The 27,610-nt window shown below is 36.3% G+C and overlaps 3 protein-coding genes across 11 annotated transcripts in view; 1 reads left to right on the plus strand and 2 right to left on the minus strand.

The window, feature by feature from the left end:
- Positions 1-497, minus strand: part of LOC144434633 (dnaJ homolog subfamily B member 6-like) — a 45,126-nt gene extending 44,629 nt beyond the window's left edge. For all 7 annotated transcript variants that reach the window (XM_078123132.1, XM_078123130.1, XM_078123129.1 and 4 more), the window contains exon 1: positions 338-497. The gene's annotated coding sequence lies outside the window, so the exon portion shown is untranslated. The remainder of the gene's footprint in view (positions 1-337) is intronic.
- On the plus strand, positions 13-27,359 carry LOC144434632 (polyribonucleotide 5'-hydroxyl-kinase Clp1-like). 3 transcript variants are annotated; one of them, XM_078123122.1, is made up of 14 exons: positions 13-56; positions 457-566; positions 1,007-1,062; positions 2,921-2,998; positions 4,013-4,124; positions 5,155-5,282; positions 6,281-6,394; positions 7,098-7,296; positions 10,245-10,334; positions 13,013-13,113; positions 19,871-20,009; positions 20,911-20,991; positions 21,386-21,479; positions 24,317-27,359. In XM_078123122.1, exons 3-14 carry the CDS (start codon positions 1,033-1,035, stop codon positions 24,426-24,428), a joined length of 1,278 nt encoding a protein of 425 aa, XP_077979248.1. In that variant the 5' UTR covers positions 13-56; positions 457-566; positions 1,007-1,032; the 3' UTR covers positions 24,429-27,359. The 3 variants fall into 3 exon arrangements, with proteins under 3 accessions (XP_077979248.1, XP_077979250.1, XP_077979249.1); XM_078123124.1 differs by having other exon boundaries at positions 4,013-4,117; positions 5,151-5,282; XM_078123123.1 differs by having other exon boundaries at positions 51-69.
- On the minus strand, positions 15,133-18,535 carry LOC144433613 (fibrinogen-like protein 1). Its single transcript, XM_078121950.1, has 2 exons — positions 17,983-18,535; positions 15,133-15,791 (listed from the first exon to the last, which is right to left on the minus strand). Exons 1-2 carry the CDS (start codon positions 18,533-18,535, stop codon positions 15,133-15,135), a joined length of 1,212 nt encoding a protein of 403 aa, XP_077978076.1.
- Positions 27,360-27,610: the final 251 nt, after the last annotated feature.

Genomic DNA, 27,610 nt, shown 5'->3' on the forward strand with positions numbered 1-27,610 from the left:
TAAATGTAAGCCCATGACGTCATTGTACATCGTCGGTGCGGCCAGGGAACACGGAAGTGAGTGTGTCTAGTTAGTATTTTACTAACTAAATTGGCATATGTGGAGTAATTTTACCATTTTACTGTCATTAATATCCTTCGTCAATTGTAAGTTTTAGGTGACAAAAATAGAACATGCTGAGAAGACTAGACTAGTCACATCTCCCTAGTCAGCAGTCTGGTTTATGTAACCATCATCATACATATTTATACGGTCCTACGGTACACCGTACGTTTCAATTCATCGTCTGCTTTCAAAATCAAATGCAAACACTTACACATTTTCATATAAAACTTACCTTTCCCACTGGCTAAGTCAAACTAATGTGTCCAGAAAGATAGCAAAGTACAAAACGATCCGATTTTTCCGTAAAAGATCTAAAAATTCCGATTTCTTCACACTTTATCTTGCGGCTAGTGTTCTATATGGTATCGATATATCACGTCTGTATATCTCGAAGTTTCACGTACAACCGGAAGTTATTGAAGACAACTCCATTTTGCCATAGGTGACATTCAAAGGAGGGGGTAAGATAACAGTATTACATTTCACGTCTTAAAATCATTATGAAATTGACATTTTTCGTTATTGAAATATTTGTCCACTTCGACTGAATAATTAACTACGATATTTTAAGTGTTCACATTATAAGTTTTGACGGCACGTTTGTCGCCCATCTCAAGACAGTGGTATAGTCTATCCTTGTATACATATATTTACCAGTACAACTCGTTTGTCTCGAGTTATAAAATACAAGAGCAAACAATATTGGGTATTGTCATTTTATAATTTATTATGATCAATAAAATTGGAAAGAATACTTGTTACTTAATAAATTTGCGCATATTTTACTACTCTTGTAATTAAGTCTGGTACGAGGTCAAAATAAAGATGGCATCCCCCGTCTCCAGTGTGTAGTTTATTTCCTTGGATGTTATCATATTGTGTCATATCTTTTTCCCTAAAGAAAGTTGACCTGTTTTATTCAGAAATATGGCAGAAGCAGAGAAGAAAAATGACGAGGTGGGTGGAACTCCTTATCACTATCAAACGGTTTATAATCACATCTTCAACGGTAGAGTTATCTGTCGCTTCGATCGCTAGCGTTCTTCAGAATCATACAAAACATCACAATGATCACATGTTTAGACTTTAGGTACGTCAAGTTTTAAACTGATGTACGGTAACGGGTAGCGTTTAGGTTGTGATTGATGGTCTATCATTATAGCCGTGACTACATTTAAAATCCGTTGGACATCATAAACCATAGTCTAAATGCTAACTCTAGTAACTGTGGTTTCTAACGATACTAGAAGTTATCACTAGACTGTACCTTGGAGTAATTATACTGATAAACCAGAGACAAACTTAATTAAACTTTGGCAGATAGATATGAATTTCATAGGCACAAGTGGTTATGCAACGATACACAAAATGTCCCTTTGACTCAGGAGACACCAGAAGGATGTTTTTTTTCCTCACCAACTGTAGAAAATACTGTAGATAAACAAAAGGCCGAGTCTTGTACCACCCCGGTGTCAGTAGCAGGCCCTCACTGGAGAGACTACTGCCACCACGGTGGCACTAGTCATTCCTCACTGAAACAGCTAGTGCAACCACCCACGATACCCCGGGGCACGATATTTCTCGTCGCTGAACATCTCCCAACTAATAAATCACACATACCTCTTCAAATGCTCCCATTTTACCCTAAAACACCAAATGGAAGACTATTATTTAATTTCTTGTGCAGCGCACAACCACTCAAAAAAGTCTCCGCAGTGGTGGTGTCACAAGTGTCAGCGTTGTTGTGCATATGCATAACATTGGTACATGGCCGGTTTGCATTTGGTATTACTGGTATAAGGTAGAATGGAAGTGTTCGAGGAGTTCTGTGTGATTTATTTGTTGGTATATGTTCAGCGACGAGAAATATCGCGGGTGGGGACACTAGCCGTTCCAGTTAGGATCGGCTAGTACCACCGTGGTGGTACTAGACACTCCGAACAAAAAATTATCAAGTGAACACAGTGTTACATACATGTACACTTAGTACATCATGGTAGACAAAGCTAAGACTTGCTCAAGTCTCCAGGCTTTTGTAATTTTTTATCTTAATTTTTCAAACATGAGTGTTCTTTTGTCTGAAATAATGACCTGAGTATTAGTGATTGTAAAACAGTAGAGGGAACCATAGATCTGTCTATGGGGGAAACCTATGTATAGCCCTAAACATTGGAAGACTACTAGTAACCAGGGAAAATGAAAATAAAAGCTGAAGACATTTCCGTAGTAAAAATGAATAAATGTAAACTCAAAACATTCAAGGAATATGAGACTTGAAAATGAGATTGAAGAAAATCTCCAAAGGGACTGATGTTTATACATCATGGATATACAATGTATTATACTACAGCTAGACCGACTTGGCTATTCAGAGGCCTTGATTTCGGTTGGTTATATGGAACCATAATCAACTCTTTCTTAGGGGTGTGACCTATATTACGCTCAGCACTCAATTTGCATGCAACAAATTACACAACATTTTGAAAAAGATCAGTTTGAACCAATCATGCCATTGTATAAGTAAGATAGACAACTCGTTCGGTAGGGTTATGTGCTAAAAACTCGGGGGCTATGCCCCCTAGTTTATTGGCACATAAACCTCCTGAACTCGTTGATTATCTATTACTTAGTAGTAGGATCTGAATAATAAATATTTGTACACTTGAAGTTGTACATCCATGAACAAACTGATTGTCAGTACCATGAAATAAATGTATTATATGTGTATGTGTATGTGTCTGTGTCTGTGCGTGTATTATGTTGTGTGTGACACAGTTACTTGAAAGTTATTACATTTGTGCCTATTTCATTTCAGAATTCCAAAGATTACAACTTGGCCAGAGATTGTGAATTGAGGTTTGAAGTAGAAAACAATGAAGCAGTTGAAGTTCAGGTAAATGTTCACCATACATGTACATTTCAAATTGTGACACTGACCCATGAATTGCTTCCGGGTAGAGCCTACATGTACGTGTATGATTGATTGATTACCAAATATGTATATGTGCAATGCCTTGAAGAAAACAAAAGATATATACTATTGTAGCAGTCATTGATTGATCAGCAAAAGGAACATTGTGAATGACAGCAAAGAGTGTTTTACCTGTTGGCTTTGTGCAGAATATATTTAGTTTATTTACTTATAGTAACTTTAGAAATTGACATCTTAGAATAATATGCCTTGGTGCATAAGTCATGAAAATACATTTTAATGCGATAATAGTTACTTTGCAGCAGTACATTAGAAAAAAATACAACATTTCAATCATCTTCTACACACAGTGATGTAATTATTCAGCATTAATGTGTCTCTTCGAATATAATAAAAAAATATGTCATTATTTATACTAAAATTTCAGGGAGAGACATTAATGGGGAATAATTAAATCATTATGTTTATATAATGTTATGGAGACCCATAGTTTACGGATCAAAATGTAACATTCATTTCTCTAATTTACCGTTCCAGAGTAACTACATGTACATATATATTGTACTGTCCTAGTAACACTTGGAACCAAGAACAATATATTCTCCATGATACATTTAGTGTAGTGATGTCTATTGTGTCTGACTTGAAATTCTCCACCCGTTAAACTGGTGATGAAAAAGTCACTAAAATATAAAAGACAAAATTAGTGTAGCACACATATTAGCCTGTAACTACATGTTCAGGGGCATTCTTATCACTGTTGAAAGTGATGATAACAGCACCCACACTGACTAATGTTGCTGTCTACACACACATCATGTCTGTGTTTTCTGTCTCTATAAAGTTTACCTTTTGATGACTCATGCATTCATGTACATGTATTAAGGTTAAATACTGTTACCATATCATAATCTTGTTTTATTAAAGTTTACAAGAAGGAAAATAACTTATCTTTTGACTTTCTTTTTTTTTCAGCTCAAGGAAGGCATGGCCGAAATCTTTGGAACAGAGCTGACCAGGAATAATACATATAAATTCACATCAGGTGCTAAGGTTGCAATATTTACCTGGCATGGCTGTGTTATCAAAATATCCTTTTATTGGTCTGCCACTATAGTCTATACTAATAATTTATGTCATTGACTGAATGGTTCACTTGTATGCCTCTTGCCTCTACTGTCTGGGTTTGAACCCACCAATCATCGGCTTGGTTTGATTAAAAGATTTAACCAGGTCTGTATGTAAGAAGGGTGATGCTCAGTTTGACCCTACCGAATAATACATGTTTCTCCAGTTACTCCAACCTTTTAACAAATTTTCAAATTTATATGAGTGAATAAAGATTATTTCACAAACTAACCTGTCAGCAGTACCCACCAAAGTTGTACCCAGTATTTACTATTGTAGTATCTTTTCTCCAAAAAAACAGCTTTGTAGTTGCAGAAGTTAATTTTCCATTACCCCTGACACAGAACTGTAACAGCACAACAGGTCTTTATACACCCACAACTCCCTTTGGAGCATACATTCCTTGTGACCTGTGAGACACACATAGGATTAACATTATCCTCTGTCCTACCACTTCTCCCCACCCCTCCCCACCCACCAACTTATATTGGGACACAATCATGATTCCTATCTTGTCCAGGGACTTAGCCATTCAGAAACAGATGCAAGTAGCAATAGCTAGCTACGTGCAGACTCCAAGTGTGCTTCTCTAACCATTTGACCATAATGTTCCAATTTGTGTCACTTCTCAACTTGATGGCATGATTTTGCACTTTGTTCACCCCCAAAAAAGAGATAGGCAAGTATATAGAACAGTGGACTGATTGTATATAAAATACATAATTATAAAGTTTGTCATCAATGGAGGAAGTTTTTTAGATACAGATAGAGATATCCCTTATTTGTGCCATTAACAAAGTATGGCCATTATGAGTGCAGTTCTCTTTCCTTTAATAACTTCATACTTGGGTAAGGTTTCCTAAAACACTGCAGTTTACTTATACAAAGTAAGGTACTGTTCAGGGAATGTAGTGATCTTGTTTTAGTGTTCTAGTACAAGTAAATTTCAAAGCAGGTACGTTTCAGGCTTTCCTTGATTCTTAAGTCCCAAATGAGTGGTAAGACAGAGGTGGCGTATGTTTCTAAGGACACACCTATGGTGACGTACCTCAATACACATGCTGCATTAGAACAGATGAGACAACAAGCTGAAAGAGATGAAAGCAGAGGACCAAGGGTATGTTGATACAACTGCTGACATCAGACCATGGACGAACAGAACCTGTTACAACCAGGGAAAGTAAACAACTGAATTGGATTATAGACACTTGACACAGCATGTTGGAACAACAGAGACTTGTATTACATACCATGGTTTGATAAGAACAGTTTTATGGCATCTTTACGTTTACATGACATACTAAGGGAACTGGAAATTTGTCTGTGAACATGAACTACTGTGTAAAGTGGCCATAAAACTGTTCTTATCATATGATGGAATGTAATATTAGTCTGTACTTCCAACATGCTGTGCCAAGTGTTATTAATCCAATTCATTTGTTTACTTTCCCTGTTTATAACAGGTTCCCTTTGTCTACAGTCTGATGTCGGCAGTTGTATATAGAATTGTAGATTGACAGATTTCTCATTGTGCATACTCCTGATTACAATGTTGCCCCTGACAACCAACCAATGTGACCAAGGTATTGTTTGTAGAATGCATTGTATGTGTGAAAAATTAGTGTTTCACATAATGTGATTTGAAGAGTATCTCAGTGACCAAATTCATAAAGAATGTGATGATTTTGAAATTGGTAAAAATGCATCTCCTAAATATTATAAATCACAAAACAGGTGAATGTTGCTACAAATAATGATAGGTTATTTCTGCTTGTACAGGAAATGTACATATGATAATTGATATGAGATATGGTGCAGTTGATGCAATCTACCACATGGAACTTTTTGCCAGTTGTCATTTCATCAGGCCTCCAGCCTGGATTTTGTTCAAACAAAGCCTACGATGTGCTTTAGCTATTTAGCACTAGTAAACAGAACGTTGCTCTGGAGATCGGCACTATAGAAATTTGATTTATTGATTGATTGATTGATTGATTGATAGTTAAAATTGTTTCTACTTTGTTGTGTTTGCACAAATGTACATCTTGTGTCTTGTAAATGATACAAAAACTATAAAAATAATTTCATTTTAATAATTCATTTGATTCCTTCCAGGTAATGGTAGTAGGGCCTACAGATGTTGGTAAAAGTACATTGTGTAGACTACTACTAAACTATGGTGTAAGAGTTGGTAGACGTCCCACCTTTATAGACCTTGATGTAGGACAGGTAGGTGAAATATGTAACATTATACCAGTATGTACTATTTCTAGAAACACTTGATCATGGACACTCAAACCTAGATTTATAACATTATACCAGTTTAAACCACTTTTGTAAACATTCATCTTAGATACTCAAACCGAACCCCCCCCCCCCCCATTTAATAATGAAATATAATCCCCAGTGTAATTGACAGTACCTAGGTTGTGTTTCTGTTGTGATATCCTCATAACGTGGGGCGCCCTCTATTGGCTTTGAAGAGAAAGTCAGTGTACCAGTCATTGAAACATTCTAGTGAAAGGCACTGAACACTACCTGCTAAGTGATGTATGTCAGGTACTTATATGTGATCAGAAAAGGACAAAAAAAAGACAAAAAGGATATGGAGAATATATTGTTGTACATGGTTCTAAGAATCAACAGTACAATAAAATGTAGTTACTTTGGAATGGTTAGTTAGGAAATGAATGTGAATTATGATCTGTCTACTACGGACCTTGATCACCCAATGATTTGATTATTTAGCGTTAATGACTGTCTCTGTCGCATTTGCTTCTAACTTACCGTTCCAAAGTAACTGTTTTACTGACCTAGCAAAAAGATCTGTTTGCACCTTAGATTTGCATACATATGCCAAGTTCTGTATACATGCAGTCAGTCTCTCTTGACATGTTTGCTGATATCTTTAAATGTTTGTACCACTTTCCAGGGTAGTGTGTCCATTCCTGGTACTATTGGAGCACTGCTTGTAGAGAGACCAGCTGATGTAGAAGAAGGTTTCTCCCTCCAAGCACCTCTAGTCTATCATTTTGGAAGTACAAGTCCTGGATCAAATATTAAATTGTATAACTTTTTAGTGTCCAAATTAGCTGAAGTTTTTAATATTAGATGTAAATCAAATAGAAAAGGTAAGTTGAATTTTAGATTTGGATTTTAGTTTGTGAGATGTATACAGCACATTGGGTACCAATATTAAAAAAAAAATTAATAAACACCATGATTTTGGTTTCTATCTATCTATATAATACCAGCTAATCTCCTTACGGATATCACAGCTGGGGGAAGGGGTGCATACAAAAACCTAGTAGTAGTGTTTATGTAGATTTGCCTTGAAAGTATCAGTGTCCTGACAGACTTTCATATCAGGGCTTAGTGAGTTCCAGTCCCTAATGGTTTTAGGAAAGAAACTGTGCTGATATGCTTGGTGTTTAAACCCAAGGTGCTTAAAACGGCCTCTTCTACCTGGTGCTAGAAGACTGGTGTCTCTAGTGATTGCTATTTCCCCATTTACAATTTGGAATAGTAATATTAATCTAGCATTTTGTCGTCTATCTGCTAATGGTTCCCATTTCAAACTCTGTAGCATGTTTGTTACACTGGATCTTCTAGAATAGTCTCGTTTAACAAAACGAGCACCTCGTCGCTGGATCTTTTCAATTCTTACAATGTCCTTTACTAAGTATGGATCCCAAATGGGGGCTGCATATTCTAAGCTAGAACGACACATCGATATGTATGCAGTTTCGCGTAACTTTGTTGGACAGTTGCGAAGGTTTCTCATGAGGAATCCAAGAGTACGACTAGCTTTAGAACAAATATGTGTGATATGGGGTGAGAATGATAAATTGTCGCTGAAAAGTACACCTAAATAATTGATAGAGTTTACAGATTTCAATAGCGTATTGCACATAGTATAAAAACGAATGGCTTTGGCTCCATGGCGCTTTATGGACAACACATAGCATTTAGATGTATTAAATTCCATGTCCCATTTTTCAGCCCAATGTTCTAGAAGGTTCAGGTCATTTTGAAGGATGATATGGTCTCTCTCAGATCTTATTGGTCGATATAACAGCGCATCATCTGCAAACAGGCGAAGTTGAGATTGAATGTTTTCGGTGATGTCGTTTACATAACAAAGGAAAAGTACAGGGCCCAGTACTGTGCCCTGAGGCACACCTGATAGAACTGGAGCAGGTTTTGATGAAATACCATCTACTACGATGTGTTGAGATCTACCCTCAAGAAAACTTTTGATCCAAGCTAGGGTACTCCCGTGTATACCATAGAAATGAAGTTTGGCCAGCAGCTTACGATGATTTACTACGTCAAATGCTTTGGAAAAATCCAATACATTTATGTCAACCTGTGTGTTATTATCATAGTGTTTAGCCAAGTCAGATACTGTAAGGAGTAGTTGAGTAGTACATGAGCGACGTCGGCGAAAGCCGTGTTGCAAGTCTGTTATTATTTGATGTTTTTCCAGGTGTTTCATTAAATTTGACACAATGATATGTTCCATTAATTTAGCACACACACATGTTAATGATATAGGTCTATAATTTGACGCCAGGTGTTTGTCATCCTTTTTGTATATCGGTGAGACATTTGCGCTCTTCCAGTCATCTGGCAGCTGGCCATTTGACAAGGACTGGTTGAATAAACGAGTCATTGCTGGTGTAAGTTCTAAAGCAAGCTCCGTCAGGATATAGTTTGGGAGACCGTCTGGCCCAGATGCTTTTGATACATTTAGTGTAGATAGTAGTTTATACACACCACTTTCCGTAATTTGTATTTCATTTGCTATTGGATACGGACCTCCATACATTTCTGGGATGTCATCCTTACGATCTGTGGTAAAGACAGATGTGAACTGAGCATTTAAAATCTCAGCTTTATCATGGCTTTCGCTGTATAGTGTTCCATTCACTTTTAGTGGTGCTACTCCCCCAGAATCTTTACGTTGGGATTTGACATATCTCCAAAAGGGTTTTCTGTTTCCTTCCTTCAAGGCATTGTGGAGGGTTGTTTCGATGTACTGGGCATGAGCTCTTTTAAGATCATGATTTACCTTTTTTCTGAGAGCTTTAAAAGCGTTCCACTGTGAGGCATTCCCTGTTTTCCTTGCACTGTTGTAGAGACGTCGTTTGCGGCGTATCTGGTGTTTTAGGTCCCTATATATCCACGGTAAGGTTCGCCGTGATGATTTGATCTTTGATGGTACATATTTCTCCAACATGAGCATGATATGATCCCTTATATTCATCCAGTTTTCATTTACTGAACGACTTTGACAAGTGGAAAGAAAGTGTTTACAAAATGTTCTAGTAGCCTCTTTCGCACAACTCCAGTTTGCTTTGCTAAAGCAGTAAGTCTTCCTTGGTGGTACAGGGTTGTATTTTGGTCTGATATCAGAGTCAACAACGATAGCATCATGGTCACTTACTCCAGGTATGACAACTTGTGATTTCACTAACGATGGTTGTGTTGTAAGATGTAAATCCAAGTTTTGTTTTTCTCTGGTAGCTTCATGTTGAGTGTTCGTTAGGGAATGGTCATGGATAAGATCAAGCAATGTGGAATGAGCTTTTGCTTCTCGTGGGTTTTGCATTACTGAAGTTGTTTCCCATGCTTCTTCATACATATTTAACCACATATATCACATTGTGTTATTATATAAGCTCTGATTTGAATCTTAAACAATTCAGTTTTTATGGTGTGTTTGTATTTTGTATGCTGTCACTGATAATTAAGGAAATGGGTCCCCAGTTACAGACTATGGATCCCCCACTCACAGACAGTCAAATTAAATATCTCATTGTAGTGTTCTTTTTAATATCTTTATTACACTGATATACCCAAATAGAATTGGCAATTTTCTATATTGTTATAATACAGCTATATCTAATCTTATTAAATGTGAAAATTCTCTTTTTAGTTGTGAGGGATTTTCATAAATGTGAGTGAGAAGTTTCATAGATTTTATACACCCCCATTGGTAATACATGTATTGTTCTTCAGGAATTGTTCTCTCTGATTTCATTATACCTATACTTTGTTCTTATTTATTTACCAGCTGAAGTGAGTGGTTGTATAATTAATACATGTGGATGGATCAAGGGAGGTGGCTATCAATGTATCACACATGCAGCACAAGCATTTGAAGGTCAGTTCAACAGATATTTCAGGGCATGTAGTGAGGGCAGTATAACTTGTCTTGTCATAGGTAGAGTCAGAAATTGGTAGTCATCCTATAGAGGGTGCTACTACTCGACACAACAACACAACACAGTGGTGGGGGGGGGGGGGGTAAAGGTCAACTTTATATGTACTCGACAATAAACAATTATGCTGTACATGGAAATTAAAAGAGAAAATATTTGCTTCACAATGGATCTATAGCAATAGTAATATAACATGCGACAGAGACTGCTGTCGAGGAACACCAATATCATATCATATCATATATTCATAATCACAATCTGATTAAAATCCGATGTAGATGTCGGCTAATCGTGCATTGCTATCTTACCATCGTTATTTAGCTTGAATTGACCTTCGTAGTACATGTTTACATTTTTTAGCCTGATCGCCTCCTCTACATCTGAACACGCCACCATGCAAACGAATTTCTGCTCACTAAGACACAGGTGACCAATCAGGTTGCGTCTTACTTGTCAGGGGCATACACGACGCATCAAACATCAACAAACATTGAATATCAACAGGAAGCGTTTTCTGTAGTAGGCTTGAAGTATTGTACGATTCATAGCAATATTTGCCACAGTGCACAGTTGTGCTATATGAATCCAGAAAAGAGAAAATTTAAGATACAATTTCTAAAAAAAAGTCCTTATCGTGAAAATTTCGGTCGCTTTGCATTGCATTCAGGGTTCGAACGGTCCTGGAAAACCCTGGAATTTCAACCCTCTCTGGAAAACCCTGGAAAAATGCTCCCTACCCTGGAAAATGATCGATTAATATTGACGAACGACATGTCTGTGCTTGAGCCACCCATTCTATGATTTATACACTGAGTCTCGTAAATGTGAAATGGCGAAATATTTTCAGTCTTTCGCCACCACGGTGAATCACGCTGATTAAACCCAGACAGTCAACTGATCGTTCCACAAGAAACTTTGCCCACAGACCGTATCTATGCATAGCTAGTTGAATGGGCGCCGCAATGTTTGTTTCGATCTTGGCTATATTGCTACTCCGAGTCCAGTCGTCATTTCAGCGACATAATATTGTAAAAGTCCCGGGGGTAACAGTAGGTCTGTTAGTAAGGTAATCGTAACATTGTAGTGAGTATCAAGTATCACCAACCACGACTAGAAATTGTTACAAGTTTGGCGCACAAGTCGACATACTACAAGCTCACGCATGGCAATACTAGGGCCTTGGGAAGTGCAGTTCAATTTCCGGGTTGTGGAAGTGCGGTTTTGACTTTCATGTCGTCGATAAATGGGAATAAACTACCCTTTTTTATGTTTGTCAGTACAGTAACATTCCTAAATGGTCAAGTTGAGTTGAGAAATCACGATGTTCTTCAACACGTGGCCGTATATAAACATCAAGACGCAAGGGCTGAACGTAATCAATTATTCATTACGCGAAATTGCGTTACGTAAATGACGTTTTTTAAGAAAAAAAAAAGTTGTTGGTGACCTTTAAATTTAGCTACATCAAAACATACAATAATGAGGACACAGTTTAGTTTTTAATTTTTTTTCTGGATATGTCTGAATTAGACTATACGAATGCTGTGACTCAAATCTTACAAGATCAATGCACCAGCTTGACGAAACGACAACTACTAGTACTACGGGGATAGGACAGAGGTTTCTCCGTTTAATCTTAGCGTGCAAACGTGGTTTTAAAACGTCTTGATTAGTGTCGCCTGTCTTTTAAATGTTTTGTGACATGTGGGAACCTTTGTTAATTTCTTCTCGTCCACATCAGACAATGAATTAGATGTCATTCAAAATTATACTTTTAAGTGTATGAACCCTGTGCATTGCATAGTGTTGCGTACACTACAAACTGTATTCAGTAAGACGCAACCTGATTACGTTCGAGGAGAAGCCTACTACAGGGAACGCCTACGCGGTCAATTACTGGACTTCCTGTTGATATTCAATGTTTGTTGATGTTTGTTGATATTCGATGCGTACATTTATCGTGTATGCCCCTGACAAGTAAGACGCAGCCTGATTGGTTGTGAGGCTCTGTGAGCAGAAATTCGTTTTCATGGTGGCGTGTTCAGATGTAGAGGAGGCGATCAGGCTAAAAAATGTAAACATGTACTACGAAGGTCAATTCAAGCTAAATAACGATGGTAAGATAGCAATGCACGATTAGCCGACATCTACATCGGATTTTAATCAGATTGTCATAATCACTGCCTCATACATGGACTTAAACTCCAAGAACGCCTGTGGCTGTTATTGTACACATAATAAGCAGGAGTTTTATCAGGGGGGATTTTCTGAATCGGCTGATTGGATTAGAAAAATATTAGTGGCGTTACGTTCACAAAACAGTTCTACATGAAATTTGTGGGATTCATAGCTGTCAATGATGCCTGTTGACTGCCACTCATTTGAGCCGATTTGACTTATTTGAGTTGTGGTTATGCCATATGCTAGTTTTGCCTAACAAAATACACTATATTATTTACTAGTTAATACTTGTATGTGTCAATATTACTTCAAGTTCTAGACTACAGAGGTATACAATATCCTGTGTATTAACCACATTATATACTTGTCATAACATACAGGGCCTGATCATAACAAATCTGTTCTAACTCCTCTTTTCCTTGTTTCTTTGTTTCTCTAGTTGATGTAATTGTAGTGTTAGACCAAGAATGGCTTTATAATGAATTGGTACATGATATTCCAGACTTTGTCAAAGTAGTACTTCAACCCAAATCAGGAGGGGTAAGTATTTCCTATCGAGTATCCAATATCCTGTGGTGAGAGACAGAGGATACACTACTATAGACTATAAGATACAGTACAAATGATGTTGCCTTGGTGTTTCACTCATATGACATAACATATTGTAAACTCATTCAGACAACATCAAACAAAATAAACGATTACAAAGGTGCCTGCATAGTGGAGATGTAGAAGTAGTCAAGTTGATATGTTGATTATCAGTTAGAAAATAAACAATTGAAGCCATTAAAATTATCAAGTGGATGTGTAATGTTTTCATTAGAGGCATGTTTCTACTACACTGTAAAAGAACAGCCATGCTTATCAGTGTTCAATATGATTGGGCAGATGATCCTGCCGTGTTTGTTGTGTATCTGTTATTGTTAGTCTAGAGTCAAATTGTGTCTATCTTTGTGTTAAAAAAAACATAATGTCCCATGAGTAAAACACCAAGACAACATCATTTTTACCGTACATCATGTCATTCTATCCTAGTCTGGTAGTCCAATGTGTGATGGCACCCTGACACAGTGTGAGAATAATATAATGGTACACCAGTGTTGAGATTTGGACTGGTGACCTTTATACACACAGTGATTAGAAGTGGCTATACATGTACATAGCGTGACTAGATTATAGAACACACTCTATAGCGTCACTAGATTATGGAACACGCTGTATATGTTGGTTGTCAATATCATTCCCTGACTACCACTGTGATAGATATATTTGTCAATTAATCAGTCAATCAGTTATGGACAGATAGGTTATTATTGTCAAGGTGGAGAAGTGTACTCCAATATAGTTTGAAGTTTGTAGCTGATAGGGGTACAGATATATTAACCTGCCCATCCCCCCTCACTCCCCCACAAGCACGTACACCACTCACACATTCCAAATGCCAACCTGTATTACAAGTGATATATATTAAGACAAGTATCTTGCTTGAAACTAATCTGATATAAAAAACTGATATTTAGGTCAGTAAGTTGCTGACTTCAATCTTAGCTTTATATTTTTGCTTGAATCACATTAATTATACCGTTTAGAAATTATGTTGAGATATACACAGTGACACATGTCACCCATTCTCCAGTATCGTACATGTAGCTATATTTACATATATCACCAGTGTAATTTCTCTCATACAGTCACTTTTTGGGATGTGCATAATATTGTACATGTAGGTTGTGACTTTTTCTATCAATCTCCATTTGTGTACAGTATCATGAAATACCAAATACTAGAAGAATATACAGTGACACACTGAATGATTTGGTACTCAGTTATAACAACATTTATTGATAGCATGGTAAATAACACAAGTCTGTGTGATTTGAACAGTTGTATCAAACAGTACAGAGTATTGCTCATTGTATAAGAAAAGTAAGGTGTAAGGTATAGGAATATTGAACAAAGTTAATGAATGACGATGAAAATGGTTAAAATTGATCTGTTCTAAACGATACGCTAACTCAGTTGTCTTGTTGTATTTATGCATTACACATGAACGTTGTGTATGACAAATTATCTGTATCAGTGAAAAATCATAGCAAAAATGACCACACAACCAGATTCTAAATCATTACTGAGATGAATTTGATGGACCACAACTGGATTCTAGACTATTATTCAGATCAATACTGAGTGAGTCTCAGTTTGCCCTTTAAATTATATGTAAGTTGAGATAAATTTCTGATTTGTATATAAAACTGTCGTATTTGTGTATGCCTTGAAGTGAATACAAAATCGCCCTATATGGTTGATAGATTTACATTAAATATTTGTGTTGATTGTAATGGGATAAAAATAGCCATTTTTATCGGGAAATAAAAGATTGTCAATTTCCTTGAAAACAAGATGTTAAACTTCAGATTTCAATGATTATTTCAAAGGGACCAGAAACAAGCTTGTGTGAGAGATTTTCAGAAATTTTTGATCCCCAAGAAGTTGTTTATGACCATTTTCTCAGGTTTCCACTATCACATTTCAACTATGCTAGGTAGTTCTTATTTCTGTTTATACAAATCCAAGCCGTCTGACTTTCATGGTGACTGCTTTCAAAGAATACATGTTGGTTTCCTTGAGAGTGTACCAAGACACTCCACCGATAGCAGCATTGCTCAGGTCGTTGCTTTGATGATAATAACCATTCAGGTTACTATGGAAACAGTTATTGAACCACCAGCCAGAAATGTAAGATTTGGCACAGTGTGTAGGTTCACTGCTGTCATTGTCCATGTCTGGTGTACTGAATTTCTGGTTGTTGTGATAACTCATGGAGTCGCCAGCCGTACCATTGTATTTGCCAATATTAAGTTTATAACTGAAATATTCATTATCGATTCTGAAACCATCATATTCAGCAACTAGATGGTTGCCTTCCCAGTCTTCGAACTCCACTCGTAGCATGTATTTGGACTGCGTGGTTAATTTATGCAGGTTTTCGTTACCGACCCAGTATTCACCATTTACGTCACCGAAGCCGACTTTGTAAGCGATCCAATCCATGTTGAAGTTGACGGAACCATCGCTGCGTGCCTGGATGACTGTCCATACACCCTCAGGGTCCTCCATGTCACATTGGACTTTGAATGGTCTCACAGCATTCCATGGGTGGATCTCAAACACACCATTTGGTTGGCCAATACCACTTTCCTCAATTACATGCTGGCAATCTGAGAAAGAAAAATAATTTCAACTTGCATAAAAAATTACAGTAATGCAGTACTTACTGTTACATTGTAGTGGAATGTCACATAAAGCAATTTAAACTTACTAGTAATAGTACATGTATAAGAGAAACTTGATCATAAATGTGGAAAGTGAAATGTTTGGTTTCATCAGTGGGTAAACACAAGTAAATACAAGTAATCAAACTATTTATACATTTTACATGGTGATGTTTCCGTATATAGACAAACAACAGATACATGTGCTGCATACTGGTATAGTGATGCTTACCAGTTAGTTTACAAATCACTTCCTTGTGTACAGTAACAAACTTTTGAACAGTTTTTCAGGGTTTTTTTTTTTTTTTGCAAATTATTGCATTAAGAAATGTAGACTTTGGGTTACAGTATTTTTTTTTGAAGTGGTAAAACATAGTAAGTTGTCGTATTAATTGAAACTCTGAAATAAATAACCCTTTGTTATCCATACATCCATTTAATTAAAACAGATAAGATTTGATATAGTTTGTGTTCAAGTACTTTGCCTTGTGGGGGTTTGTAGGTCGTTATAATTTACTATTTTACCATATGTCCATAAAAAAATATCACGCAGAAACTTTCATCTTATTTACTGTAATTTTGATTATTCAAACTAATTTAAATATTGCTAATTTAAATATGATGTATTTTAAGTTTGTGTGTCTGTTTTTTGATATTAACAATTCATAACACAAGCGCACACTTGGAGTAAAGGATACTATGTTTGAAAAGAATTTTTGAAACATTTTAATTTAGACATCTTTGTTTTTGTATTTTTTCTAAATTTTTACAATATTTGTTGCATAACAGGAAATGATATGTTTGTTTTTACAAGTGTATAGTTTACATGTGTATGCATTTCCTTTGAGTCAGTAACCCAGGCCAATAATTTGTTGACATGCTTCTGGACATGTCAGATTATAATCTTGATTTGCTATCTATTTTGTCACAAAGTCAACTGATAGTGGACACAGATTCTAATTTTCAACCAGTTTAAGTAGTTTTAGCCATTTATGTTTTAACAATTACTGCAGACTGGTAACACAAAAAAGTTGTTTTATTTTCCCTGGATTTTTTAAAAATTGTCTGTTGAGTATGACATTGTGTTAGAGTCAATACTGCCCTCATGTTATAATGGAAGCAGGAAAAGCCCATTACAGAGATAAGGTACCAGTACTTAGCTAATGGTACTACCATAGCTAGTAATCGCCAATGAAACACATACCAACATTGTCAAGCATATTGGTATGTAAAAGTAACTCTAACTGTTGCATGAACCACAATTTTATGCAGTGCCCTCTCTACGAGTTTTGCTCGTGAAAGAATACTACTGGTAGTGACCATTCTCACTTACTAGTCAGAAACTAGGGAATGAATATGTCACGTAGTTAGGAATCCATGCCTTCCTGGAAAGATAGGCAATGTCTTATAAGATACCAGACTGTACCCCTCAACACTTACAGTAGAAATACAGTGTAATAAATAACACCCTTATTAATCCAAATGAAAATGCCCAATAAAGTTAGGGTATTTTTCATCATAACTGTCAATTATAATTGCATATATAAATGGTTTAGGTCTGGTAGCATTATGTTTGTGTATAGCAAAAAAAGGTTCTCCCTGACCTTTGAGGAGTGCTGGTTGGTTAATAATATTTAGGAGCATTGATATTCATTGAATAAATTAATATCAAAAGACGTCATTATCAAATGCCCACATGTCACTCTACATAATAATAGTGGGACTCATATTGCATACTGACCAATACAGATAAACATGGGGAGAACCCTAGACATGGTTTTATACTGTTCAAAACATGGGGTTCAGTGAATTGATTTCGATTGAGGATGTATGTTTACTGCCAATGTTAGCATCTGAAGAAAAAGCTGTTCAAAACATGAATTATTGACATAACAACCCTGAAGTAGTGATTGTATAAAAAACTGGTGATGTATAAATTAAACAATTTTGGGTACAGTGATAGTCTGGATGCCAACATGGTCTCTAACTAACCCACTGTGAATGGAGGTGTTAGTTGTAATGATATCGTATAGGAACTAGACAAGTACAGTGACTGCACTGCCTTAGATTATTACTGGGTGGCATCACATAGATATTGAAATTAAATCACCATCAAAGTAATATTATATATACATACCTCTGTAAACCATCTGGTTATCCATACCTGCCCCACCTTGCATTGCATGCATGCTCATTGGGTTTGTAGCCTGGCTCATTAAAGCACCCATTGCAGTCAGCTGAGATTGTAACAGCTGTAGTTGTTCTAGCTGGGTTGTCACGGTATCTCTCATTGCCACAATCAGTGCATCTTGTTGTTGGTTCTTCATATCCAGCATGTCTAGTTTGCTTTTAGTTTCTTGGTCCATGGCTGAACATGCCTGTTTGTCTTCAGTCTGAGGAACTGAAAAACTATATACACATTCGTTGGCTTTCTTGTGGTGTTTACCCTTCGTAGTAGTATCAGACCCTTTACCGTCGTCTTTATCGGCCATTCCATTGTCTTCCGTTAGCATTCCATCAACCACAGCAGTATCGTCATTTTCCACGGAGCTTTCCATGTCATCAACGTCAACTTCCATATTGTCAGCCGCGACTTCTTTATCTCCTTTGTTTTTCTTGTTCCTCTTGGCACCAGTTACCTGAACCACTAGAAGGCCAACCAAGAGTGCAAATAGTAAAACTTTCTTCATGTTTCCGGGATAAATTCTGCAAAGACAAACTTCAATTACTTTTAAGTGATGTGTTCACAGCTCCTGGTAGAATGGCGACAACAAAGCAATGACCTTTCTGAATAGATACATATCAGTCATTTTAAGAGTAAATTGGTGTTGACTTAGGTTAATATTTGACCAGAAATCATCAAAGATAAGATGCTATCAGCTGTACAAACCATGCTTGTGTTGGTAGTAAGTGTTCACTGTGGTTGTGGGTACTGTTATATCAGAACCTTGCCTAGCAGTGTCAGTAGCAACCCACAAGGACCATGGATTGCTATCAGTAGGACAGTAACTGTAAAAGATGTCTGTGCCCTATGACCAATATACAACTATTTTGATTACAGTTCCTGAAGTTGAGTCACAGGATGCATAGTATATGAAATATTTGAAGGGCTTGGTAGGCATGATAGCCTTGAATCTGTGTAATGTACTGTCTCACACTTGAAACAATGGATACGAGATGTCTAATTGTAAAGTATAGATTCCAGGCTACATTAAACTACTGATACAGTTAATGTTCAAATGGTTGCAAGTATACTGGCTGGATCTGAGATTCCCAAGGCTGATACACTCCTGTAGTCAGTAAGGTACACTGTGACAGGGCGCCCTCACGCTATCACCCAACCCATTGCAATTCATCTATCATCAAATTTGTAAATTTTCCCCAAGCAATATGTTATAAGACGTACAATAATACAAGAACAAACCTAACTTTTGTTGGGGATAGTCGATGTTCAATTGAGGTCAGAGGTTAAAGGTCATCACACTTTGTTAGTTAAACCTGACACTATGCACACTCATTAGTGGGCATTTAATAGGACTTTTAGTACTATTAAACCCAAACTGGAACACATGTCTGTATGGCTTTCCCTTTATTTGAAATAAAAGAGGGTACCACAGATAGAGAGTAATATAATATTGACTAAACTTCATCACAAAGGACAGCATGGATTCCGTCAAACCACTTTAGAGCCATTCCATTTTTTATACAGTCAATGGAATGGGTAACTGATTCTTTATTAAGCCCCAAATGTATGAATCCCACAGTTTTTGGATTTAGTAATTACTTTTCATAGGAGTCATATGGATTCAATAGGATCATTCTTTTGTTCAACAAGACAAACATTTGCTAATAAAGCCCCCTGCCAGACAAATGTTGATCCCAGTTGAACAAACGAATGTTTACACTGTTTTGATCCAAGTTGAACATACTAGACCACTCAATGAACATCATCTGACAAACCATAGACAACTGACTGTGTCAATATTGTTTATTTGAATATATTATGTTCTATTATCTCATTGCAGGTTGTTGAAAGGCCGCAGGGTTACCGTCGTCACTGTCGAGATGAAAGAATTAGGGAATATTTTTATGGTTTCAGGAATTGTTTTTATCCCCATTCTTTTGATATCAAATTTACTGATGTTGAACTCTATAAGATTGGAGGTGAGTGAAGATCCATAATTATCATAACTTTCTCTAGATGAACTTTTATTTATAGGAATAGAAGTTATTGTGTAGACTGTACAATGCTCTAAGACTAGCAACAAAGGAACTATTCAGTTCAATGAAATTCAAAATTTGTTAGATATTGAAAATTCATAATTTGTTGACATTGAAAAGAATGATACTGCATACCATTGAAAGTATGATATTTGAATACTGCGTGTATTATTACATATGTACCAGTCATTACTTGCACCAGGATGTGCACACTAGTGGTATTTGCACTGCAGTGTAGTACCAAATACATTATTATGTACATGCATGCAAATTATATGCAAATGAGGGCCCAATAGTTCCTAGCACTTCAAAATCATGTGATCACACAGTATGATAAGTGTGTGGATTCTAGTCTATTTATGCCACTGAACTATGTTTGAAAGGGAACAAGGGTTGATTTCATCTTAGCCGTATTTCAAATAATGATACAAGTCAGGTGTGAAGCTTCTAACTTTGTTCATTTCCCATAATACCTCACTCCAGCACACAACAGGCTTCTTCTACATGTAGACCAGATTTGTCAATAATTAATAGTAACTCTATTTTACAGAGGTTGCACAAAGTAGGGTTTTTGAAAATGACTTTCTCTGGGTTCCCTAACACAAAGAAATTAAACTAAGATCAAATCAGCCTTACTATACCCTTTTAATTCTAGTAGAAAACATATCTTCCATCATTTGACAGAATTGAAATTCATCAGCCCACATTATAATTCTGAGTAGCTCTGTAATGTTAAATTGAATACAATGATAGTTTGGGTGAAAGAAAGTGACCAAGTTACTCCCAATACAAATTCCAATGTCTTCTTCCTATAGCTGACTATGTTATATGTTGTGTTTTTCAGCTCCAGAAGTACCTAATTCATGCCTTCCGCTTGGAATGACACCAGAAGATAATCAAACCAAACTAGTACCAGTCAATCCAAGTATGTAATATTATATTCCACTTAGTGATACATGTTGAATAGTGTAGTACCTACTCTTTGCAGATGATACAAATCAGATATATGCTAGGGAGTCTAATTCTCTTGCTATCCCCAAGCTAAACTAAACTCCCTAGCTTGAATTCAAGAATATGTCTTTTATAAAGTCAGTCCACTGTTATACGTTCTTTCAAGCATGGATAATAGAATTACAAATATTTGTGTGTTATGAAATCTTTAATAGTACAATGGGATCATTAACTGCTGTGCAGGGTTCCACATACTCTAGTGTTGATTTCATCATTACACCATTTTCATCATTATGCCATTAAATTGTCAATGTACATGTACTCAAAGCATTTCTCAACTCACTGAATTTTGTCTGTCCCCTGTCCAGGTCCAGAATTGGCACATCATATTATGGCTGTATCCATGGCTAACTCTGAGGAAGAAGATGTAGTTACTAGCAGTGTCTTAGGCTTTGTTGTCATGTAAGTTTGCATTTAACAAACAAACAAACATGCACACACACACACACACACACACACACACACACACACACACACACACACACACACACACACACACACATTGTAGAGTCATGGTAGTCAAATGGTTAGAGTGGTTATCTTTAAGTTATAACCTGTACATTACTGTGTGATATTTGCCACAACCAGTCATTTAGCAAGATTTGCACCATCCTTGTACTCCAGTCTGTCCAGTTGTATGAATGGGTACCTGGTAGGACAGATTACTTTTATAGTGGATCTAATCCTGCTTGGGTGCCACCAAGGATTGTGTGTTTCCCCACTGAGAGTTTAGAAAGTATAACAAGTTGAATAAAGAAAGACATTGTCCGATTGACTTTCACCACACTGTTATAGTGGTATACAAATTACTACATGTACTTATATCCTATAATGCACTCAATATCACTGCCCCCCTGGTACATCGCTGACTTGATTCACTGTAAACCCACACCTCATTTTACTTCACTCAAATAACAAAAGTCTACTTTATGTGCCCCATTGTAATACAAAGTCATATGGTGAGCGTAAAATTGTCACAAGCATCTCATCTGTTATGGATCAGATAACCATCTTATTGGTAAATTTAAGACGTTACATCAATACACATCAATTTGCAAGAACCTTCTAACCTTCATATCAATCTATAGTTGTCTTGTTCAGTCAGTCAGAATATTACTTAGTAATGGATTTTGGCTTTATGCAAATTCTTTGATTATTGATTAATTGATTGATCAGTGTCATTGAATATTACTTAGTAATGGATTTTGGCTCTGTGCAAATTCTTTGATTGATTGATTGATTGATTGATTGATTGATTGATTGATTGATTGATTGATTGATGCATTCATTCATTCATTCATTCATTCATTCATTCATTGACATGAACATGCTCTAGACTATAGAACTATACAGAAGTGGACTTTAAGATTACAAATTCTTCATCATTTCAGTAGTATGGTATCGTAGGAGGTTAGTACATGACATCAACACAAATTCTAGTCTTTTTTAGCACAACTGAACTGAGGTTCAGTAGTGCTATAGGGATCGCCCGGCGTCTGTCTGTCTGTGTGTGTGTGTGTGTGTGTGTGTGGATGTGTGTGTGTGTGTAAACAACTTAAAGTCAAAAACCGCTGAACCGATTGCCACGATATTTGGTGGGTCCATTACCTTGGGTGTCTAGTTGGGAAATTGTTCAAATCAAAATGATCGCATCACAGGTGTGTGATTTGGGTCAAAAAATGTGATTTTTGGTCAAAAAACTTAAACTCAGAAACTACTGGGCAGATTGGTGCGAAATTTGGTGGGAACATTCTTAAGGGGGTGTAAAGTAAGATTTGTTCATGACGGGATGATTCCATCAGTGATATGCAAATTAGGGCTAAAAATGTGTCTTTTTGGTTAAAAATCTATAATTCCAAAGCTACTGAGCAGATTGGGCTGAAATTTAATGGGAATGTATCTAGGGATGTATGGACAAAGATATATTAAGCATGCCATGATTCCGTGAGTGATATGCAAATTAGGTGTAAAAATGTTCATTTTTGGTCAAAAACTTATATCTCAAAAAGTACTTGGTCACCGAGTCTGAAACTTGGTGAGATGTTACTGAGTGTTATTTTTCAAAACATTTTGACAAAATTGGCCCTAGCGACCATGACCACGCCCTTAGCAACAACCAAATGGCAGTATATTTTGGTCAAATAACAACATCATCTGGTAGGCAAATGAGTAAACATTCAAAAAATGTATGCAAATACCATAGCAACCATGACCACGCCCATAGCAACAGCCAAACGGTCATGTATTTCACGAAGATAACAACAGGGATTAATAGACAATTGAATAAACGTTCAAAAATTATATGTAAATTTGCCTAGCAACAAGACCACGCCCATAGCAACAGCCAAATAATCATGCATATTGCAAAGATAACAACAGGAATAGAAAGAGAAATGAATAAACATTCAAAAAAATGTATGCAAATGTGCCTAGCAACAAGACCACGCCCATAGCAACAGCCAAATGATCACATGTATTGCAAAGATAACAAAGGGGATTAATAGACAATTAAATAAACATTCAAAAAAATGTATGTAAATATGCCTAGCAACAAGACCACGCCCATAGCAACAGCCAAATAATCACATATATTGCAAAGATAACAACAGGAATAGAAAGACAAATGAATAAACATTCAAAAAATGTATGCAAGTGTGCCTAGCAACAAGACCACGCCCATAGCAACAACCAAATGATCACATATATTGCAAAGATAACAAAGGGGATTAATAGACAATTAAATAAACATTCAAAAAAATGTATGTAAATATGCCTAGCAACAAGACCACGCCCATAGCAACAGCCAAATAATCACATATATTGCAAAGATAACAACAGGAATAGAAAGAGAAATGAATAAACATTCTAAAAATGTATGCAAGTGTGCCTAGCAACAAGACCACGCCCATAGCAACAGCCAAATGATCACATACATTGCAAAGATAACAATGGGGATTAATAGACAATTGAATAAACATTCAAAAAATGTATGTAAATATGCCTAGCAACAAGACCACGTCCATAGCAACAGCCAAATGATAGCATATATCGCAAAAATAGCAACATGGTTGGATAGGCAACTGGATAGTCATTCACCAAATGAACACTTATTGTTAGCATGGACTACCATATGGATAAACATTTTTAAAAACTGTACAGTTGTGCTACAACGCCATTGGCGGTATTTTTTTATAATGTGATTTCTACATAACACCATGCGTCATATCTTTCACTTTCAGCACCAATGTCGACATAGAAAGGAAGATATTCACAGTGTTATCACCGGCACCCAGACCACTACCCAGTAAATTACTTGTACTCAGTGATATCAGGTTTATGGACCTCAAGTAGTTACAGCTGACAACAGACACCATGTACCCTGCACACTGGACATAATGGGCTGCAAGTAGTTTGATACCACCTCACAACAGGAACAATGCATTCTTACACTCAGGATATTGCTTTATGGACATTCAGGAATTACCAGCTTGCAACAGAAGCAGTGTACCAATAAACACCAAGAGTGATCTTGTGTTTGAGGTCAAAGTTGAAAATACTGAGACAGTTCCTATGATTTGTTGTATGAATAGGTAACTTTTTTTTTACATCAAAGCAACTTGTCATGAAATCAGTGATGTGCCAAAAATGATATGGAGGTGTCCTGGAGAATGGTGTACACTGAAGGGTAAACATCCTGCAAAGACTTTGATGTCTTGGTCATTCCAAGACTGAGAATGCCGTGTGTTAGGTGTTTACATTTTATTTCACGTATGTGTGACAAAAAGACTATAATGACAGTGTCACCATGTCACTGCCAAGTATTGCAGGAACTTGACACACAAGAAATGACCAAGCTAGTATTTCAAACTCTACGTACAGGGAGTCTGACTGATTGAAAAATTTGAAACACAGTGGAGAATATATATTGTTCATAGTTCCAAAAATTAATAGAACAGAAAAATATACTTACAATACTGTGGAATGGTAAATTAGAAATGGATTCAACTAGTGGGAATACTATGTCCATAACTTGATGGTAGTTGAGACCCTTGCTCTCTGTTTTGAGAGAGATGTTAACGCTGAATAATTAAATCATTGCATGTTCAAGGTCCGCAGAAGACAGCTTGAAATGTTGCATTAATTTCTAATTTACCGATCCAAAGTAGTTAATATACTTGAACTGTCCTGGAAACACAATGTTTGTGTCTCCCACAGGACTTTCATGTTACAGTGTTTATTCTGTTGTTATGTCAACAAAATTTTGAAGTTAGTTTTGTACATCGCTGTCTTCATTTTATGTTTACGTTGTATAGGATTTGTGTCTATGTAAAATTGTATGGGGGTGTTTTTTTAATCACAGAACTTTCAATTGTCAATTTATACTCAAAGCTGGACTAGTTGCAACTGGAACTTTTTTTAAAAACTATTTTGTTATTAGGCCTAATAAAAAAATTGTGTGGTTCCGATTACACTTAATTTTAGAATAGGTGGGGTAGATAGATTTTTTGTTTTATTTTATTTTTTTGTGAGTGTCTAGTTCAGGTTTCCATTGTTGCCAAATGGTCTCTCCGTTGTTTATTTCTTTCTATCAGATTTACAGCCATTAGACTTTTATTGTATTTTTCTCAAATATGTAAAAAAAAAAAAAAGTTTAGGATTGGCAGTGGAAAGCTAGGTGGGGTCAGGTAACTGGAACCAAACAATTATTTTTTTAGGCCTCATACACCCTGAACAGTGTTCAGTTACCTGATAGTTATAGTACAGGTCAGGGGTCATGTTTTTAACACTTTTTGACACTTTTGTGTAAACCCATCCTTTATTTTGTCCAAGATGAAGATTATTCTTTTGTGTAGAAACTGAAAAAGTATCCATTAAATGAAATTGTGGGGATGAGATGGAGAGGAGTTTAACTGTTGTTAAGCGTGTTTGTGTAACAGTACACTTAATATTGTACAATAAATCCAATCAAAGTGATTTTTGAGTCCACACCCTAAAAATCAGTGCTTCCAATGCAATCACGATTTCAACCTATTGCTGTATCACACATATGGTTAAAATCTATCTCTAAATAACATGTACAATATCTCTAATTATTGGTATTTTAATAATATTCAGTAAATATATTGTTGGTTGTCAGATCATTACAATGATACTTCAGTTACAGCTAGTTCAGCTAAGTATGTTATCAATTTTTAACAGAAAACTACTGTTCATGTTTGTATTCAGGGATAGATGTATACATGTATTCCAGAAATGTGATTTTGTTATTACAGCTGTCGCAATGCTTTAACTTTTGATGACGACAACCATACCATTATTAAACTCTCTGTCATACTGTATGTTTAGTTCTAGGTTAAATTGAATGGTGCCCTCTAGTGTCATAACCTGGTACATAGTACCAGGACAGTACCTGAGCACATTCAGGATAAAAGATGCTAGCAAAAATCTAGCAAAATGTGCATTGGGTGTACATACATGGAGATTGAACAATTGAATGGGTTGTGCCACGAAATGTCAAAATGGGGGTTCAGTAGAATCGAAAATGTTCCCATAATGCTAGATCTGGGTATTTATTGTCGACATGGGTGAGTCAGCCAATATGAACATACCAATGTTACCATTGTAGTTTCAAGGAAGCCTTGTAAAGAGATCTATTTGTGATACAGTAAAGCTGTTTACCTAACTGAATACAGTCTAGTCAATGTGATCTTTGACCTCTGACCTAGCTTCAAGTGTTGGGTCAAGTCAAACAATATGAAATACAGAAACTGTTTACCCATTGCTTACAACATTTATGTTGAATGCATCTATATATCTTTTTTTTCTATCTACCTTCAAAGTCACTGCAGCACCAACAGAGAGCACTGTTTATTATAAAGTGTATATATCAGCATAGTTGTGTCATTGAACCATGTATGAGATTATGCCTGATGTCTGTCTGTGTATATATTTTTAAAATTGGTACTCCTGAAAAAGGAAAATACTCTGCATACAAACCTATTCCAATCTAAGCTTATTATGTGTGTGTTAGAACAGTTAACCCAAACGTTCATCTCTCAATAGGTTGTCGGCAACAAAAGCCCCAAAATAAATCTACCCTGTTTTGTCGCCAGATAACATTTTTTGTACCATAAATTAGTATGATTCAGACTAATCTTATTCTACATGTATTTTTATCATCAAAAGTTGTTTTTATTGGTAAACAGACACTGTATGTGATTTGATAAATTGTTATTTTTCTGATATTCTAAGTGACGAATACTTTATGTAGATTGTATTTGAATAAATTAACATGAAGAAGAATACTCCATTAACAATAATCTTGTGTCAGTTTCTATTATTGCATGTACTTGAATCTACTATATTTCACCTTGTGGAAGCTTAATGGTTGAATTGTTAGAGTGGCTGACTTTTAGTCTGTATTTTGTCAATTCAAGACTCACTGCCATTTATTTGTGACTGTCAACCCAGCTGTATAAATTTGGGACCTGGTAGGATAGGGGTTACAATGTGAAGAATTTAGTTTGCCTGTA

This window comes from Glandiceps talaboti, chromosome 4 (genome assembly GCF_964340395.1).
Source record: "Glandiceps talaboti chromosome 4, keGlaTala1.1, whole genome shotgun sequence".
Taxonomy (NCBI): domain Eukaryota; kingdom Metazoa; phylum Hemichordata; class Enteropneusta; family Spengelidae; genus Glandiceps; species Glandiceps talaboti.